Source organism: Argopecten irradians, chromosome 9, assembly GCF_041381155.1.
Source record: "Argopecten irradians isolate NY chromosome 9, Ai_NY, whole genome shotgun sequence".
NCBI lineage: Eukaryota > Metazoa > Mollusca > Bivalvia > Pectinida > Pectinidae > Argopecten > Argopecten irradians.
Genome location: NC_091142.1, coordinates 32893753 through 32910975, shown reverse-complemented (window position 1 = coordinate 32910975; position 17223 = coordinate 32893753). Strand labels below are relative to the sequence as shown.

Here is a 17223-nt window from a genome sequence, read left to right as displayed (position 1 = left end):
AAAACACTTTATGGAAATATGTAGTGCACATTTACAATTTTGAAGGTTTTGATACCAAGTTTCGTAGGAGAAGATCCAATCATTGTATTTATCAATCTTGCCACTGTACCAATAATTAAAATACCTTGGTAGATAATATTTTTTCCCATTTTTAGATATATTTTCTCCGGCCAAACAGCCTGAATTACCTCCCCAGTGATATCAGAAGATATTCTGATATTGATGACAAGTGTCCCTCATCACCCCCCTCCCCCATACTAACACACTCCTCAGCCAATCACTGTCGATGTCAGAGGTTACATGTAAATAAATTTATCTTCACATCTCCCAATTGCATTGGTCGATAGAAGAACAACCTAAACAAAAAGTTTGCTTAGTAAATCAATGACAGCTTCTTTTCTAATTATACAATAGATTGAAAATACTGTCAAAGATAAATTAAATTCATAACCCCACAAAGTGGAGTTTTTTTTTTTTTTTTTTTTTTTTAAATAATTTGCATTTGATGTTATAATGCACTTCCGGGTTTCATTCATAATCAACAGAAGAGATGATGCCTGCTTAGACGTGAAATGTTTATTTTGTTGTTTTTTCTCTTAATATATTTCGTACCTATATCCCATTTTGTTTGTTTGTTTGTTGTTTTTTGTTTGTTAAAATCGTTCACAAAATAAATTATAACTATAATTTTAGTCTTATCTTAATATCTAAAATTGTACCCTTTCTTTTCATTACACAATTCATCCATTTTACCATGACCTAAATTGGCCTAAATTATTGAATGACGGAATGAAATTAGATGTTTGTTATTTTCAGGTAAACTGGACAAACACTTTCCCCAATCCTAGCATGTAAAAGTCTAACTATTTATGCTTGGCACATAAGAAATATCAGAGAGATTTGTGTCCCCTTATGACTGTAGTTGTTCATGTGTGTTTTTGAGCTAACGTCTCTTCTTTTGATTACGAATGAAATCTTAAATTATAATTTCAATTATAGTTTAGGTGCCTTTAATACATAAACGCTTCCGATAGCATCGATATCTCAGTAACTAGTTAAAATTCAGTAAAATAAATTCAGGTTATAGCTTATTCACAACATCAAATTTTGGAACAATCATAAGATCACCTAGATAAATTCATTCTTTGATAAAAAAGAGGCCCATGGGCCTTAACGGTCATCTGACTCATGGGTAAAGGTCATTTGTTGAACAAACTTGGTAGCCCTTCATCCCTATATAGTTGTAACTCATTCCAGGATTAAGGAGGAGTAAGATTTTAAAGCCTAAGCCTAAGAAACCCCTATAAATCAATTTTCGTTGAGATCAATGACCGAAACCTAAAAACAGGAAGTGGGCCAGTAGCCATCTTCGATAACCAAAATCTTTATATAAAATATGATTGTCCTTCCCTGATGATGTTTTACACCAAATATGGAAAAAAGCCACTGAAGAGTTAAGGAGGAGTAGGAGGTCGGACCAGGCTCATTTATATAAAATATGATTGTCATTCCCAAATGATGTTTCATACCAAATATGAATGAAATACATCCAAGGATGAAGGAGGAGTAGGATTTTAAAAATAAAATTACGAAAATTTGCCCTTTTGGGGCCCCGCCCCTCTGCCCCTAGGGGTCAGACCTATGTCATTTATATAAAATATGATTGTCCTTCTCCAATGATGTTCCACACCAAATATGGATGAAATCAATTCAACGAAGAAGGAGGAGTAGGGTTTTAAAGCTAAAATTACGAAAATTTGCCCTTTTGGGGCCCCGCCCCTCTGCCCCCAGGGGTCGCACCTATCTCATTTATATAAAATGTAATTTTCCTTCCCAAATGATGTTTCACACCAAATATGGATGAAATCAATCCAAGGATGAAAGAGGAGTAGGATTTTAAAGCTTAAAATAAGAAAATTTGCCCTTTTGGGGCCCCACCCCTCAGCCCCTAGCTAGGGGTCGGACCAGGCTCATTTATATAAAATATGGTTGTCCTTCCCCAATGATGTTTCACACCAAATATGGATGTAATCCACTTAAGGGGTAAGGAGGAGTAGGCTTTTGTATAAATAGTCTTACGCACAACGCACGGCGCACGGCAGACGGCGCACGACGACGGACATGATGATAATAGGTCATCCTGACCTTTGGTCAGATGACCTAAACAACCAAAACATAACATAATTGGAATTTAAAACTTTAGCAGAATAAAAGATTTGTCTTCTGAATTCTGAATATGAAACCTGAGAACTAGAGAAAATTATGCTTTATATTCTTAATATCTGGTGTATCAATATATTGATGCTTATCAGAGGTTATGTAAAGCACATGTTTTCTATGATATGGCACAGAAGCTGGCTACTTCTTTTTATTTTGGTTTTTTAAAGCTTTGTTTTTTTAAAAAGAAGGCTGTACAACTGTTATGGCAAAACAGGAAATGACCAAACCAAACACTAGTACAGACATGTCCGTCCTTTAGACCACTAGTTAACTCAAACGTTTATGGAATAAATGATCTCTGAAAAATGTCAATATAATTCTAACAAATAACATTCATTGGGTAAAATCTGCAATAATCTGAAAGTGACCCTGATTACAGCAACCTTTAAGATTAACGCTTGTGTTTGGTTGTCATTATACTGTATATATCTGGCTATAGCAGGTGTACATCCTTCCCCGGAACAGCGTAGGTGAATATATGGTCATATGTAGACAATATCAATCAACAAAAAGGATAATATAACAATATTCAGGTACTATATGTTTCAATATGATTGTATGATACATGTATTGGGTATTCAGATGTATTCTGACATTGTTTACCAAACATTTAGGTACCATTCTGTTTAAATGCTTTTTCAATATTGTTTATTTTCATTAAAGCAAGTTTTTTTTTGCAACTTTCTAGTATTAAGAAATTTAGGTGACACTGAAAATAAAAACTGACACACCATACAGAAGTTCCTCATTCAGTAAAACGTTTTTCCAATTATTCAAATCTATTTTCGTTTTTATTATAATTTAACTTCCAAAAAACATAATAAATCACCTCCAAAAAGATAAAAATTATTACGCTTAATGTATACTTCAGTTGATACATGTAATGGCACAATTGTTGAAAATATGATTCACACATCTTATTATATTGGGTTGCCAAGTTAATCTATAACTTTTTTCGTACATGTTTTTCTAAGAAAATACAAGGTGGAAAAAACCCAATGGTTATGCATTAAAAAGAATATTAAAATTCATAAAAAAAATGAAATGTTTGAGATAATGATTTTGTCAATACATTATTGATTCTACCTCCATAGATAATAGAAAGGCCCCCACCTTTATTATTTGTTATGTAAATATACATTTAAAAAGATAGCCCCATCAATTTCATATGAAATACAAAATAAAAACCACCAAAAACTCACTTACTAGATGAGCACATTTTGGTAAAAAAAAGTTAATTTTAAAACAATGAATCTTTATAAGCAGGTGACTAAATCAACTCTGGGGTATGAAAAAATGAGATCTACATTTGGTAATAAGACCCACTTCCTATAAATCACTTATTTCTAGGGTAGAATACTGTATGTTACATCTAAATTTCTTCAGGTGGTCTCTATTTAAATGCCTGTTGCAATCTGAGTAATGGTGGCACACTAATTACCTTTATACTAACTAAACAAATTAAAACACAATATAATCACTATAACTTCATCAAGTGATGTTAAGTCCAGTGCTAAAAATGAAAAAAAAAGTTTCATGTTAAATATGATATTGGTTGAAAGTAGTTATGATAAATCTGAAATAAAGCCAAATGAAACGCTATTAAAATTGGAGTCAAGTTTTACAGTTACAATGTAGTTCAAGCTGAGTGGAAAATGTATCTATGATTACTAATTTGTAGCATACATATTTCTATGCTTAATTTAATTATATTGGATTGTTTTTTACTTGTCAGTCATGACAATGACTTCTTCGTCACAAGGCGCCAACGTCTGTTTCACAGCAGCATCCAATTCCTGGTCCTCTTCGTACCCATGGAAATTCTCGGTGTCTCCGATAGTATCATGGAGTTTTTGTCCGAGAGTTTCCGGGAGAAGCAGAGTGATAAATCCGCCAAGTAGTGCGATACAGCCAAACACAACAATGGATATGGACTTATGGGTAACGTCTCCCTAAAGGTAAAATAATATCGTACAATATATACGGATCACATCTCCCTAAAGGTAAAATAACATTGTACAGTATATACGGGTCACATCTCCCTAGAAGTAAAATAATATCGTATAGTATATAGGGTAACGTCTCCCTAAAGGTAAAATAATATTGTACGGTATATATGGGTAACGTCTCCTTAGAGGTAAAATAATATCATACAGTATATATGGGTAACGTCTCCCTCGAGGTAAAATAATATCGTACAGTATATAGGGTAACGTCTCCCTAAAGGTAAAATAATATCGCATAGTATATACAGGTAACGTCTCCCTAAAGGTAAAAAAATATATGTACAGTATATACGGTTAACGTCTCCCTAGAGGTAAAATAATATCATACAGTATATATGTGTAACGTCTCCCTAAGGTAAAATAATATTGTACAGTATATAGGGTAACATCTCCCGAAAGGTAAAATAATATTGTACAGTGTATAGGGTAACATCTCCCTAAAGGTAAAATAATATGTACAGTATATATGGGTCACATCTCCCTAAAGGTAAAATAATATTGTACAGTATATATGGGTCACATCTCCCTAGATATAAAATAATATGTTCAGTATATAGGGTAAAATTTCTTAAAAGTAAAATAACATGTTCAGAATATATGGGTAAAATCTCCCTAAAGGTAAAATAATATCGTACAGTATATCCCTAAAGGTAAAATACTATCATACAGGTACAATAATATCGAACAGTATATATGGGCCACATCTCCCTAAAGGTAAAATACTATCATACAGGTAAAATAATATCATACAGTATACTGGTTACATCTCCCTAAAGGTATATAATATTGTACAGTATATAGGGTCACATCTCCCTAAAGGTAAAATAATATCGAACAGTATATATGGGCACAAAGGTAAATAATATTGTACAGTATATAGGGGTCACATCTCCCTAAGGTAAAATAATATCATACAGTATATATACAGGGTTAAAATCTCCCTAAAGGTATAATAAATATGTACAGTATATAGGGTCACATCTCCCTAAAGGTAAAATAATATCGAACAGTATATATGGGCCACATCTCCCTTAAAGGTAAAATAATATTGTACAGTATATAGGGGTCACATCTCCCTAAAGTTAAAATAATATTATACAGTATATACGGGTAAAATCTCCCTAAAGGTAAAACAATATGTTCAGTATATAGGGTCACATCTCCCTAAAGGAAAATAATATCGAACAGTATATATGGCCACATCTCCCTAAAGGTAAAATAATATTGTACAGTACATAGGGGTCACATCTCCCTAAAGTTAAAATAATATTTTACAGTATATACGGGTAAAATCTCCCTAAAGGTAAAATAATATGTTCAGTATATAGGGTCACATCTGTCTAGAGGTAAAATAATATCGACAGTATATAGGGAAACATCTCCCTAGAGGTAAAATAATATCGTTTTATATATGGGTAAAATTTCCCTAAAGGTAAAACAATATGTTCAGTGTATAGGGTAACATCTCCCTAGAGGTAAAATAATATCGTTCAGTATATAGGGTAACATCTCCCTAGAGGTAAAATAATATCGTACAATTTATATGGGTCACATCTCCCTAAAGGTAAAATAATATCGTACAGTATATACAGGTAACATATCCTTAGAGGTAAAATAATATCGTACAGTTTATACGGGTCACATCTCACTGAATGTAAAATAATATTGTACAGTATATATGGGTAACATTTCCCTAAAGGTAAAATAATACTGTACAGTGTATCCATTTAGTACTATTTAGAATGTTGAACCATTATTTTCAATTTTATTAAAGAGACAATTCACTCATGCTAATTCTTTTACGTAACCAAGAAGCAAAATATGGCATAAATGTATTGTTTACATTTCTTATGAAACATATAACATAAAATATTGACAAAATTCCGTTATTGTTTAATATTTTAATTGATATCGTTGTAATTACAAATCGTTGATACCGTAAAAACTGGTATAATTTGCGCACCAGTATAATTTGCGCAGGTACTTTTTAGGGTTGAAAATGCTGAAAAAAACTACTATCAGTATATTTTGCGCATCAAAATTGGAATAAAATGATGTCCAGGAGTAAATACAATTCAACAGGTAAAATATGTACACAGTACCTATTCCTGAGCCAAAGTCACGCACGTTAAACAAATGAACTACATAACCACTGAGGAGGTGATAAAATGATTTTTAGGTAGGACAATTCATCTAATAAGGATAACAAACTACATGTCAGAGAGATTTGAGCAGTTCTAGACAAAAGTTGCATTACTGTACGAGTATGGGACAGGGTTCGGCATACAAGAAGTTCGACCACAATGTGTAATGGCAGACAGCGAGTGAGTTTGAACATTCCACACGCATTTCACCACCATTGGGTTTTTCTGGCATATCACAGTAAAACCGACTGATCTAATTTCCATTAGAACTGGATTTTTTCTGATACAAATTTTAATGTTCTCTTAGACTGAATTGTCCCTTTAATAAAGTCCTGACAAATAAACTTGAGGTACCTCCCCTCTACAATAAAATTGATGGCAGTCAATATTGTGTAATATTCAATGTTCAATACTTTAAATAATTTTAAACACATTTTGGATATTAATTACAAATGTCTACTGTCTTACCAGCATGAGCACCAGTGGTGCTACTACTCCTCCAAAGCGAGCCCAGAATGCACAGCTCCCCATTCCAATGTTTCTATAAGGTAAATGTTTACAAATAAATTAGGGTCATCGCTTATATCTTTTACTGTTGAAATGAATAATTGAAGCCATGAAACAATTTTGATGGAACTTAAAATGGAACTTCCAAAGTTATCAGAAACACATTTCTACAAATTGACAATAAACCCCCAAAGAATAACCTTATAACTGTTGGGTACAGTTCAGAGGTGTACGGAAAGCTCACAGAGAACACTCCACTCATTTTACCTTATAACTGTTGGGTACAGTTCAGAGGTGTACAGAAAGGTTAGACTGAACACTCCACCCATTTTACCTTATAGCTGTTGGGTATAGTTCAGAGGTGTACAGAAAGGTCAGTCTGAACACTCCACCCATTTTACCTTATAACTGTTGGGTACAGTTCAGAGGTGTACAGAAAGGTCAGACTGAACACTCCACCCATTCCAAACTTTCCAAATATCGCCAATCCTGTTGAGACCTCTGACATCATGGACCCTGGAAAACAAAAATTAGAAAAAAATTAAATCTGTTATAAAATCGGTACAAAACAGATCAAAGATCGCTGTTTATATGATTACTGTATGTATACCACTCTATTTTGGTTAGATACAAACTTCTGTGTAATTTTGAGAGACAGCTCAAAGGTAAATTCATATATTTAGTGAATAATTGTAAAAATGTACATATGAACACACGATTGTTAGTAAGAGGAGCCCTTGATCGTAAATATTTTGAAAATGACAAAGACGAGAAATATTGTATACGCGAAAACAAAGTGGTTTACAGTTTGTACTCATAGAAGTTAAGTACTATTCTGGATATTATTGTATTTGACTTGGCATGATATTTCAATACATGTATCTGATAAAATTTTAGCTAAATTTTATAATTAGTTTGGTTGCTATGGCTACACTTTACCTTCACATTGTTCACTGTACCAATTATTACCAGATTTGGGATATACATGGGTTTGTCTTTATGACACAGAGCCAGTAACACTTAGGAAAGACATTAAATATCAATATATTTGTATATGAAGTTCATTTTAATAAGCCATGCATCTAGGGCAAATTCTCAACATAAAGGTAGTTTATCAATAAAAGGATGACAGTAAATTGTATTTCAATTATATGCCCTATCAGTCACAACTCTCTATCATTCTTGCCCTATCAGTCACAACTCTCTATCATTCTTGCCCTATCAGTCACAACTCTCTATCACTCTTGCCCTATCAGTCTCAACTCTCTGTCATTCTTGCCCTAACAGTCACAACTCTCTATCATTCTATACATTACTCCTAATTCATATGAAAAAACAGAACAGCCTACTAAAACGAAATCTATTTTACATGATAAAAATCGACATTACAGATCTTTTAAGTACATAAAGAAAGAGTTACCTTTCTTGCTGAAGAAGGACAAAGCCCCAGCTGTAATGCAGGAAATAGCCCCAATTAGGAAGAAGGCCAACAGAGATTTTCTCCTTCCAAATCTGGAAAATATCAACAAACCTAAAGAATATCTTAATTTTTTAATAAATTTTACAAAGGAACAAATTATTACCTGGTAATAAAATCACAATCAGTATGACAAGATTTTGAGTTTTGAATGGTCATAAAATTGCAAGGCACAAAAGTTAAACTCTATTGAGAAAAGAACATTGATGCAATAAAAGTAATTTTATTTTTGACTTGTATAAAAATTGTATAAACAACTTGAACTCTGACCATTTGAAGACCTGTCACACATGACCTGTGACTCTCTTGTTTCACGACCTTTGACATTTGACCTATGACTAACCGTTTTATGATGATCACCACCAGAATGAATGCCACCAACTCCACTGATCCGCTTGTGGCAAAGTTGAAGTACTTGTTACCAGGGAGACTGGTCACACTCAGGGACAACCCATAGTAACCCACGGCAACAGCAAACCTGTAAATAGGGAACAACCCAGAGTAACCCATGACAACAGTAAACCTGTAAATAGGGAAAAACCCATCGCAACCCAGGGCAACAGCAAACCTGTAAATAGGGAACCAATTGTAACCCACAGCAACAGTAAACCTGTAAATAGGAAATAACCCATAGCAACCCACAACAACGGCAAACCTGTAAATAAGGAACAACCCATAGCAACCCACAACAACAGCAAACCTGTAAATAGGGAATAACCCATAGCAACCCACAACAACAGCAAACCTGTAAATATGGACAACCCAAAGTAACCAATGGCAATAGTAAACCTGTAAATAGGGAATAACTCATAGCAACCCACAACAACAGCAAACCTGTAAAAAGGGAATAACCCATAGCAACCAATGGCAAAAGTAAATCTGTAAAAAGAGAACAACATATAGTAACACATGGCAACAGCAAACATGTTAATAGGAAATAACCCATGGTAACCCACAGCAAACATGTTAATAGGTGATAACCCATGGTAACCCATGGAAACAGCAAACCTGTAAAAAAAGAACAGCTCATAGTAACCAACAGCAACAGCAAACCTGTAACTAGGGAATAGCCCATAGAAACCCATGGTAAAAGCAAACTTTTTATATAGAAAACTACATAGTAACCCACAGCAACAGCAAACCTATAAAAAGGAATAAACCATAGTAACCCAAGGCAACAGTAAACCTGTAAATAGGGAATAACCAATAGTAACCATGGCAACATCAAACCTATAAATAGGGAATAACCCATGGCAGTAGTAAACCTGTAAAAAGGAAATAACCCATAGTTACCCATAGCAACACCAAACTTGTACACAAGGAGCAACCCCTAGTTACCCATGGAACACCTTGTGTGAATCAAATATTGTCTGATACCAACACCTTCTAGCACTGATGGATGAGGAAGATAAAGAGAAAGCTTTCTACAAGCAGTAACTGACGATAAGTGATTGCTCAGAAATACAGTATAAGGGAAGCTTTTAATTACCAGAGATAAAACAGTATGAGACTGCGTTTCCTGATCTTTGGTGTGGCGACCAGATCCATGAAGGTGTACTGCCGTACAGATGTCGCCTCAGATTTGTCGAGATGGAGTTTGATGCTCTCCATCACCTGGGAGGGGTACTCAAGTTTGTTGTGGCGAGTCATTTTACTGATCCACTTCTCAGCCTCACTGAACCGATGTCTCGTCAGCAACCAGCGTGGTGACTCTGGTATCAACCTGGTTAAGAGGGAAAGTTGTATGTTTATCATATATGTTAGGAGTTAAAGTTACATATTATCTTATATGTTAGGAGTTATATTATCTTATATGTTAGGAGGACAAGTTACATGTACATATTATCTTATATGTTAGGAGGACAAGTTACATATTATCTTATATGTAAGGAGGACAAGTTACATATTATCTCATATGTTAGGAGGGCAAGTTACCTATCTATTTTATATGTTAGGAGGGCAAGTTACCTATCTATTTTATATGTTAGGAGGGCAAGTTACATATCTATCTTATAAGTTAGGAGGGCAAGTTACCTATCTATGTAAGCTAGGAGGACAAGGTATCTATTTTATATGTTAGGACAAGTTACCTATCTATCTTATATGAAAGGCGGTCAAGTTACATATTATCTTATATGTTAGGAGGGCAAGTTACCTATCTATGTAAGCTAGGAGGACAAGGTATCTATTTTATATGTTAGGACAAGTTATCTATCTATCTTATATGAAAGACGGTCAAGCTACATATTATCTTATACGTTAGGAGGAATATGTTTGGAGGGCAATTTATCTTATATGTTTGGAGGGCAATTTACCTATCTATATTATATGCTAGAAGGGCAAGTTACCTATCTGTCTTATATATTAGAAGGACAATCTATATAAGTACTTTGCCTTTTCACAAACCCTTAAGTGCTGTGGCTGGTAATAGGACTTAAAATACATTATCAGAACTTAATACATGTTTAGAGGGTATAAAGACCAAGTAACATATATAGTAACACTAGTATATCTCACCAAATATACGGTATGGCCAGAAGGCTGGGCAGGGTGATCGCCAGCTGTATGTATCTCCAGGACTGTAATAGATAGGCCACTCCCGCTAACATCACCACGGTAACTCCCCAGTAACACTCAAGTACAGCCCCGGCCACACCACGGTACTGAGGCAGGAATAGCTCCATCGCCAGCACATACGTAGAAGTCTGTAGACCCTACAGTTGTTAAAGTCAAACAGTTCATACAAGTACCCAACAATGATATTGAATTATCAAATAATTTAAACTTAATAACTGCAAGGCCTAATAAGGATGTTTTGTTTATCATAATACTGCATTAGTTACATCATGAAACAAAACGATTTTGGACCAGATTTTATCTGAATATGAGGATTTATCAACCTTCAAAGTAAAGTATTATTTCTCTACCTTTAACTCCCTGGTAAGAAGTATCACTCCCTCGTAAATAAATCCTTTAATTTACATGCTTACAGGTCAAAGGTTGTGTGTATACTGTATGGTATGTTACCTGTATAATTCCCTGGTAAATAAATCCTTGCATTTACATGCTTACAGGTCAATAGTTGTGTGTATACTGTATGGTATGTTACCTGCATAAAGGCCCCCTGTAAGAACCTGAGGACCAGGAAGAGGATGTAGCTGTTGGCGAAGGCGATGCCGACTCCGATGAGGATGGGGATGAACAGAGTGATCAGCATCACTGGTTTACGGCCGAGTTTGTCAGCTAGAACGCCGAACACCAGGCCTCCCACCATCACTCCAGAGAAATACACTGTCGTGGCCACCTTAGCTAGGAAAGACGAGTCACACACCAGGTCCCACTGAAACATACCACCACAATCTGACATATAGACCCGACGTATCGTTCATGGTCTGACATGTCGTTCATGGTTTGACACATCGTCCAAGACCTGACACATATTGTTTATGGTCTGACATATTGTTCAAGGTCTGACACATCCTTCAAGGTCTGACAAGTCATTTTAACATTTGACAAATCGTTCAAGGTCTGACAAATCGTTCAAGGTCTGACAAATCGTTCAAGGTCTGACAAAACTTTCAAGGTCTGACACAACGTTCAAGGTCTGACAAATCGTTCAAGGTCTGACAAAACGTTCAAGGTCTGACACATCCTTCAAGGTCTGACAAGTCATTTTAACATTTGATAAATCATTCACGGTCTGACACATCCTTCAAGGTCTGACAAGTCATTTTAACATTTGACAAATCGTTCAAGGTCTGACAAATCGTTCAAGGTCTGACAAAACGTTCAAGGTCTGACACAACGTTCAAGGTCTGACACAACGTTCAAGGTCTGACACAATGTTCAAGGTCTGACAAATCGTTACAACATTAGAAGCTTTACAATATAAATCGCGAAATTAAATTGACAGGAAAATGTCAATTGTTAGGCATGACGAAAAACGAAAATAAGTTTGTTTATTGTATATTGATGATAGAATAGACCCATGCAATCAAGGTGAAGAAAAAATAATCTGTTACATCATAGTCTGCTTTCAAAAGGGCCATTTCATATTCATGGACCTAAATGTAAGATATACACTAACCTCTGTGACAATGGTAGACTCGTGCGGACTCTTGATATAGTTCCACACCCCAACTGTATGAGCTGTACAATCGACTGACACATTTCCCCCATCTTGTAGATGATAGTTACTAGAACACTTATCATATACCACACCAGTAATTGTCAGGTTCCCTACACTGTACGCCTCCGTCGGCACCCATGACTGAATGTTTGCCGAATGTCCCTTGGTGGGTGTCACTGGCTGAAGGTCGGGACTGGTACAGAAGTATATGGGAGGGGTAGAACCGAAGAACGCCATCACAAGGTGATTAAAGGTCACCGGCATATAATTAAAGGCTAGCAGGAAAAACACAACCACCTGGTACCGCCCGGGGTTACCAAGCTTACTCATCAACGACTCCATGGGGATCTTCATCTTGTTTAGTATCTCTAATTGCCGTGATGAAATGATCCAGATATTCTCACACTCTGTACTGTACTCTTACTGGCAGTGACGACTTAGGCTAATGGTGGATACCTGCAACAGAAGTAATAATGTTGATGTGTAGGTCCTAATAACATAACAAAAATTCTGAATTTATCATACCTAGGACAATTTGAGTGCAATATATATATTACATCAGTGACTGGGACGTCTTCATATATCAAAGAGGACACAAACCGTCATTGAAACATCAGATTCTTCCCTGGCTGTATAAACTGGGCCTCAGGATCATGAAACAGACTTAAGTCCAAAACTGTCTAATGATTGGCTATGACAATGATTTTTTCATGATCCTAGAACCAAGTATATAACAAGATTGTACCTTCATTGATATTAATTACTACCAATTTATATATAGACAAAATACTTTTCATCAAATATGATCTTTTGGTTATGTACATGCAACAGAACTGGAGAAAAAATGAAGTAGGCTGACAAGGATATGAATCTGAAACCTCCGGTCCGAACACCGGTCAACTGCTCTACTGACTGAGCTACCTGGTCACCAATGACCACCCTGTCCAACATCATGGTACAGTAATACCTGTCGAAGTAAACCAATGTAATTACTTAATTATACTAAAAAAAATCTTTTCTGCAATATGGTTGTAGCGGGATTGGACTGGGTCAATCATCGGTGACCAGGTAGCTCAGTCAGCAGAGCACTTGAGTTGTGTTAGGAGGGTCCTGGGTTCGAATCCCCGTCTGGTCACTACATTTTCTCCTCTGCTGTTACAATATTGGCACCCAACTAAATAACCACGGTGGTGGTGTTTTGGAAGTATGTCTTCAAGGGAGAAGACTTCAAGAAAGGAGGGAGGAGTGTAGCGGGATTTGACTGGGTCGATCAAAGGTGACCAGATAGCTCAGTCGGTAGAGCACTCGGCTAATATTCAACACAATACATACACAACAGGAGAGAATTAATCATGAGTTCTGTATAGTCAATACAAAACATACACAACAGGAGACAATTAATCACGAGTTCTATATAGTCAATACAAAACATACACAACAGGAGAGAATTAATCATGAGTTCTGTATAGTCAATACAAAACATACACAACAGGAGGGAATTAATCATGAGTTCTGTATAGTCAACACAAAACATACACAACAGGAGAGAATTAATCACGAGTTCTATATAGTCAACACAATACATACACAACAGGAGAGAATTAATCATGAGGTCTGTATAGTCAATACAAAACATACACAACAGGAGAGAATAAATCATGAGTTCTGTATAGTCAACACAAAACATACACAACAGGAGAGAATTAATCATGAGTTCTGTATAGTCAACACAAAACATACACAACAGGAGAGAATAAATCATGAGTTCTGTATAGTCAACACAAAACATACACAACAGGAGAGAATTAATCACGAGTTCTGTATAGTCAACACAAAACATACACAACAGGAGGGAATTAATCATGAGTTCTGTATAGTCAACACAAAACATACACAACAGGAGAGAATTAATCATGAGTTCTGTATAGTCAACACAAAACATACACAACAGGAGAGAATAAATCATGAGTTCTGTATAGTCAATACAAAACATACACAACAGGAGAGAATTAATCATGAGTTCTGTATAGTCAACACAAAACATACACAACAGGAGGGAATTAATCATGAGTTCTGTATAGTCAACACAAAACATACACAACAGGAGAGAATTAATCATGAGTTCTGTATAGTCAACACAAAACATACACAACAGGAGGGAATTAATCATGAGTTCTGTATAGTCAACACAAAACATACACAACAGGAGGGAATTAATCATGAGGTCTGTATAGTCAACACAAAACATACACAACAGGAGGGAATTAATCATGAGTTCTGTATAGTCAACACAAAACATACACAACAGGAGGGAATTAATCATGAGTTCTGTATAGTCAACACAAAACATACACAACAGGAGAGAATAAATCATGAGTTCTGTATAGTCAATACAAAACATACACAACAGGAGAGAATAAATCATGAGTTCTGTATAGTCAACACAAAACATACACAACAGGAGAGAATTAATCATGAGTTCTGTATAGTCAACACAAAACATACACAACAGGAGAGAATTAATCACGAGTTCTATATAGTCAACACAAAACATACACAACAGGAGAGAATTAATCATGAGTTCTGTATAGTCAACACAAAAACATACACAACAGGAGAGAATTAATCATGAGTTCTGTATAGTCAACACAAAACATACACAACAGGAGAGAATAAATCATGAGTTCTGTATAGTCAATACAAAAAACATACACAACAGGAGAGAATTAATCATGAGTTCTGTATAGTCAACACAAAACATACACAACAGGAGGGAATTAATCACGAGTTCTGTATAGTCAACACAAAACATACACAACAGGAGGGAATTAATCATGAGTTCTGTATAGTCAACACAAAACATACACAACAGGAGAGAATTAATCATGAGTTCTGTATATTCAACACAAAACATACACAACAGGAGGGAATTAATCATGAGTTCTGTATATTCAACACAAAACATACACAACAACAGGAAGAATAAACAGGAGTTCTGTATAGTCAATACAAAACATACACAACAGGAGAGAATCATGAGTTCTGTATAGTCAACACAAAACATACACAACAGGAGAGAATTAATCATGAGTTCTGTATAGTCAACACAAAACATACACAACAGGAGAGAATTAATCATGAGTTCTGTATAGTCAACACAAAACATACACAACAGGAGAGAATTAATCATGAGTTCTGTATAGTCAACACAAAACATACACAACAGGAGAGAATTAATCATGAGTTCTGTATAGTCAACACAAAACATACACAACAGGAGAGAATTAATCATGAGTTCTGTATAGTCAACACAAAACATACACAACAGGAGAGAATAAATCATGAGTTCTGTATAGTCAACACAAAACATACACAACAGGAGAGAATAAATCATGAGTTCTGTATAGTCAATACAAAACATACACAACAGGAGAGAATTAATCATGAGTTCTGTATAGTCAACACAAAACATACACAACAGGAGAGAATTAATCACGAGTTCTGTATAGTCAACACAAAACATACACAACAGGAGAGAATAAATCATGAGTTCTGTATAGTCAACACAAAACATACACAACAGGAGAGAATTAATCATGAGTTCTGTATAGTCAACACAAAACATACACAACAGGAGGGAATTAATCATGAGTTCTGTATAGTCAACACAAAACATACACAACAGGAGGGAATTAATCATGAGTTCTGTATAGTCAACACAAAACATACACAACAGGAGGGAATAAATCATGAGTTCTGTATAGTCAACACAAAACATACACAACAAGGAGGAAATTAATCATGAGTTCTGTATAGTCAACACAAAACATACACAACAGGAGAGAATTAATCATGAGTTCTGTATAGTCAACACAAAACAACATACACAAAACTACAGGAGAGAATTAATCATGAGTTCTGTATAGTCAACACAAAACATACACAACAGGAGAGAATTAATCATGAGTTCTGTATAGTCAACACAAAACATACACAACAGGAGAGAATTAATCATGAGTTCTGTATAGTCAACACAAAACATACACAACAGGAGAGAATTAATCATGAGTTCTGTATAGTCAACACAAAACATACACAACAGGAGAGAATTAATCATGAGTTCTGTATAGTCAACACAAAACATACACAACAGGAGAGAATTAATCATGAGTTCTGTATAGTCAACACAAAACATACACAACAGGAGAGAATTAATCATGAGTTCTGTATAGTCAACACAAAACATACACAACAGGAGAGAATTAATCATGAGTTCTGTATAGTCAACACAAAACATACACAACAGGAGGGAATTAATCATGAGTTCTGTATAGTCAACACAAAACATACACAACAGGAGGGAATTAATCATGAGTTCTGTATAGTCAACACAAAACATACACAACAGGAGAGAATTAAATCATGAGTTCTGTATAGTCAACACAAAACATACACAACAGGAGAGAATTAATCATGAGTTCTGTATAGTCAACACAAAACATACACAACAGGAGGGAATTAATCATGAGTTCTGTATAGTCAACACAAAACATACACAACAGGAGAGAATTAATCATGAGTTCTGTATAGTCAACACAAAACATACACAACAGGAGAGAATTAATCATGAGTTCTGTATAGTCAACACAAAACATACACAACAGGAGAGAATTAATCATGAGTTCTGTATAGTCAACACAAAACATACACAACAGGAGAGAATAAATCATGAGTTCTGTA

The 17223-nt window shown here is 35.2% G+C and overlaps 1 protein-coding gene across 3 annotated transcripts in view; it reads right to left on the bottom strand.

Moving 5' to 3' along the window:
• Window positions 1–579: 579 nt before the first annotated feature.
• LOC138332100 (organic cation transporter protein-like) overlaps window positions 580–17223 on the bottom strand; it is a 29821-nt gene continuing 13177 nt past the window's right edge. For all 3 annotated transcript variants that reach the window (XM_069280057.1, XM_069280058.1, XM_069280059.1), the window contains exons 2-10: window positions 12442–12939; window positions 11464–11694; window positions 10872–11068; window positions 9844–10077; window positions 8698–8832; window positions 8298–8389; window positions 7279–7393; window positions 6839–6911; window positions 580–4172 (exon numbers count right to left, since the gene is read on the bottom strand). In XM_069280057.1, coding sequence (XP_069136158.1) covers window positions 3945–4172; window positions 6839–6911; window positions 7279–7393; window positions 8298–8389; window positions 8698–8832; window positions 9844–10077; window positions 10872–11068; window positions 11464–11694; window positions 12442–12837 — 1701 coding nt within the window. In that variant the 5' untranslated portion in view covers window positions 12838–12939 and the 3' untranslated portion in view covers window positions 580–3944. The remainder of the gene's footprint in view (window positions 4173–6838; window positions 6912–7278; window positions 7394–8297; window positions 8390–8697; window positions 8833–9843; window positions 10078–10871; window positions 11069–11463; window positions 11695–12441; window positions 12940–17223) is intronic.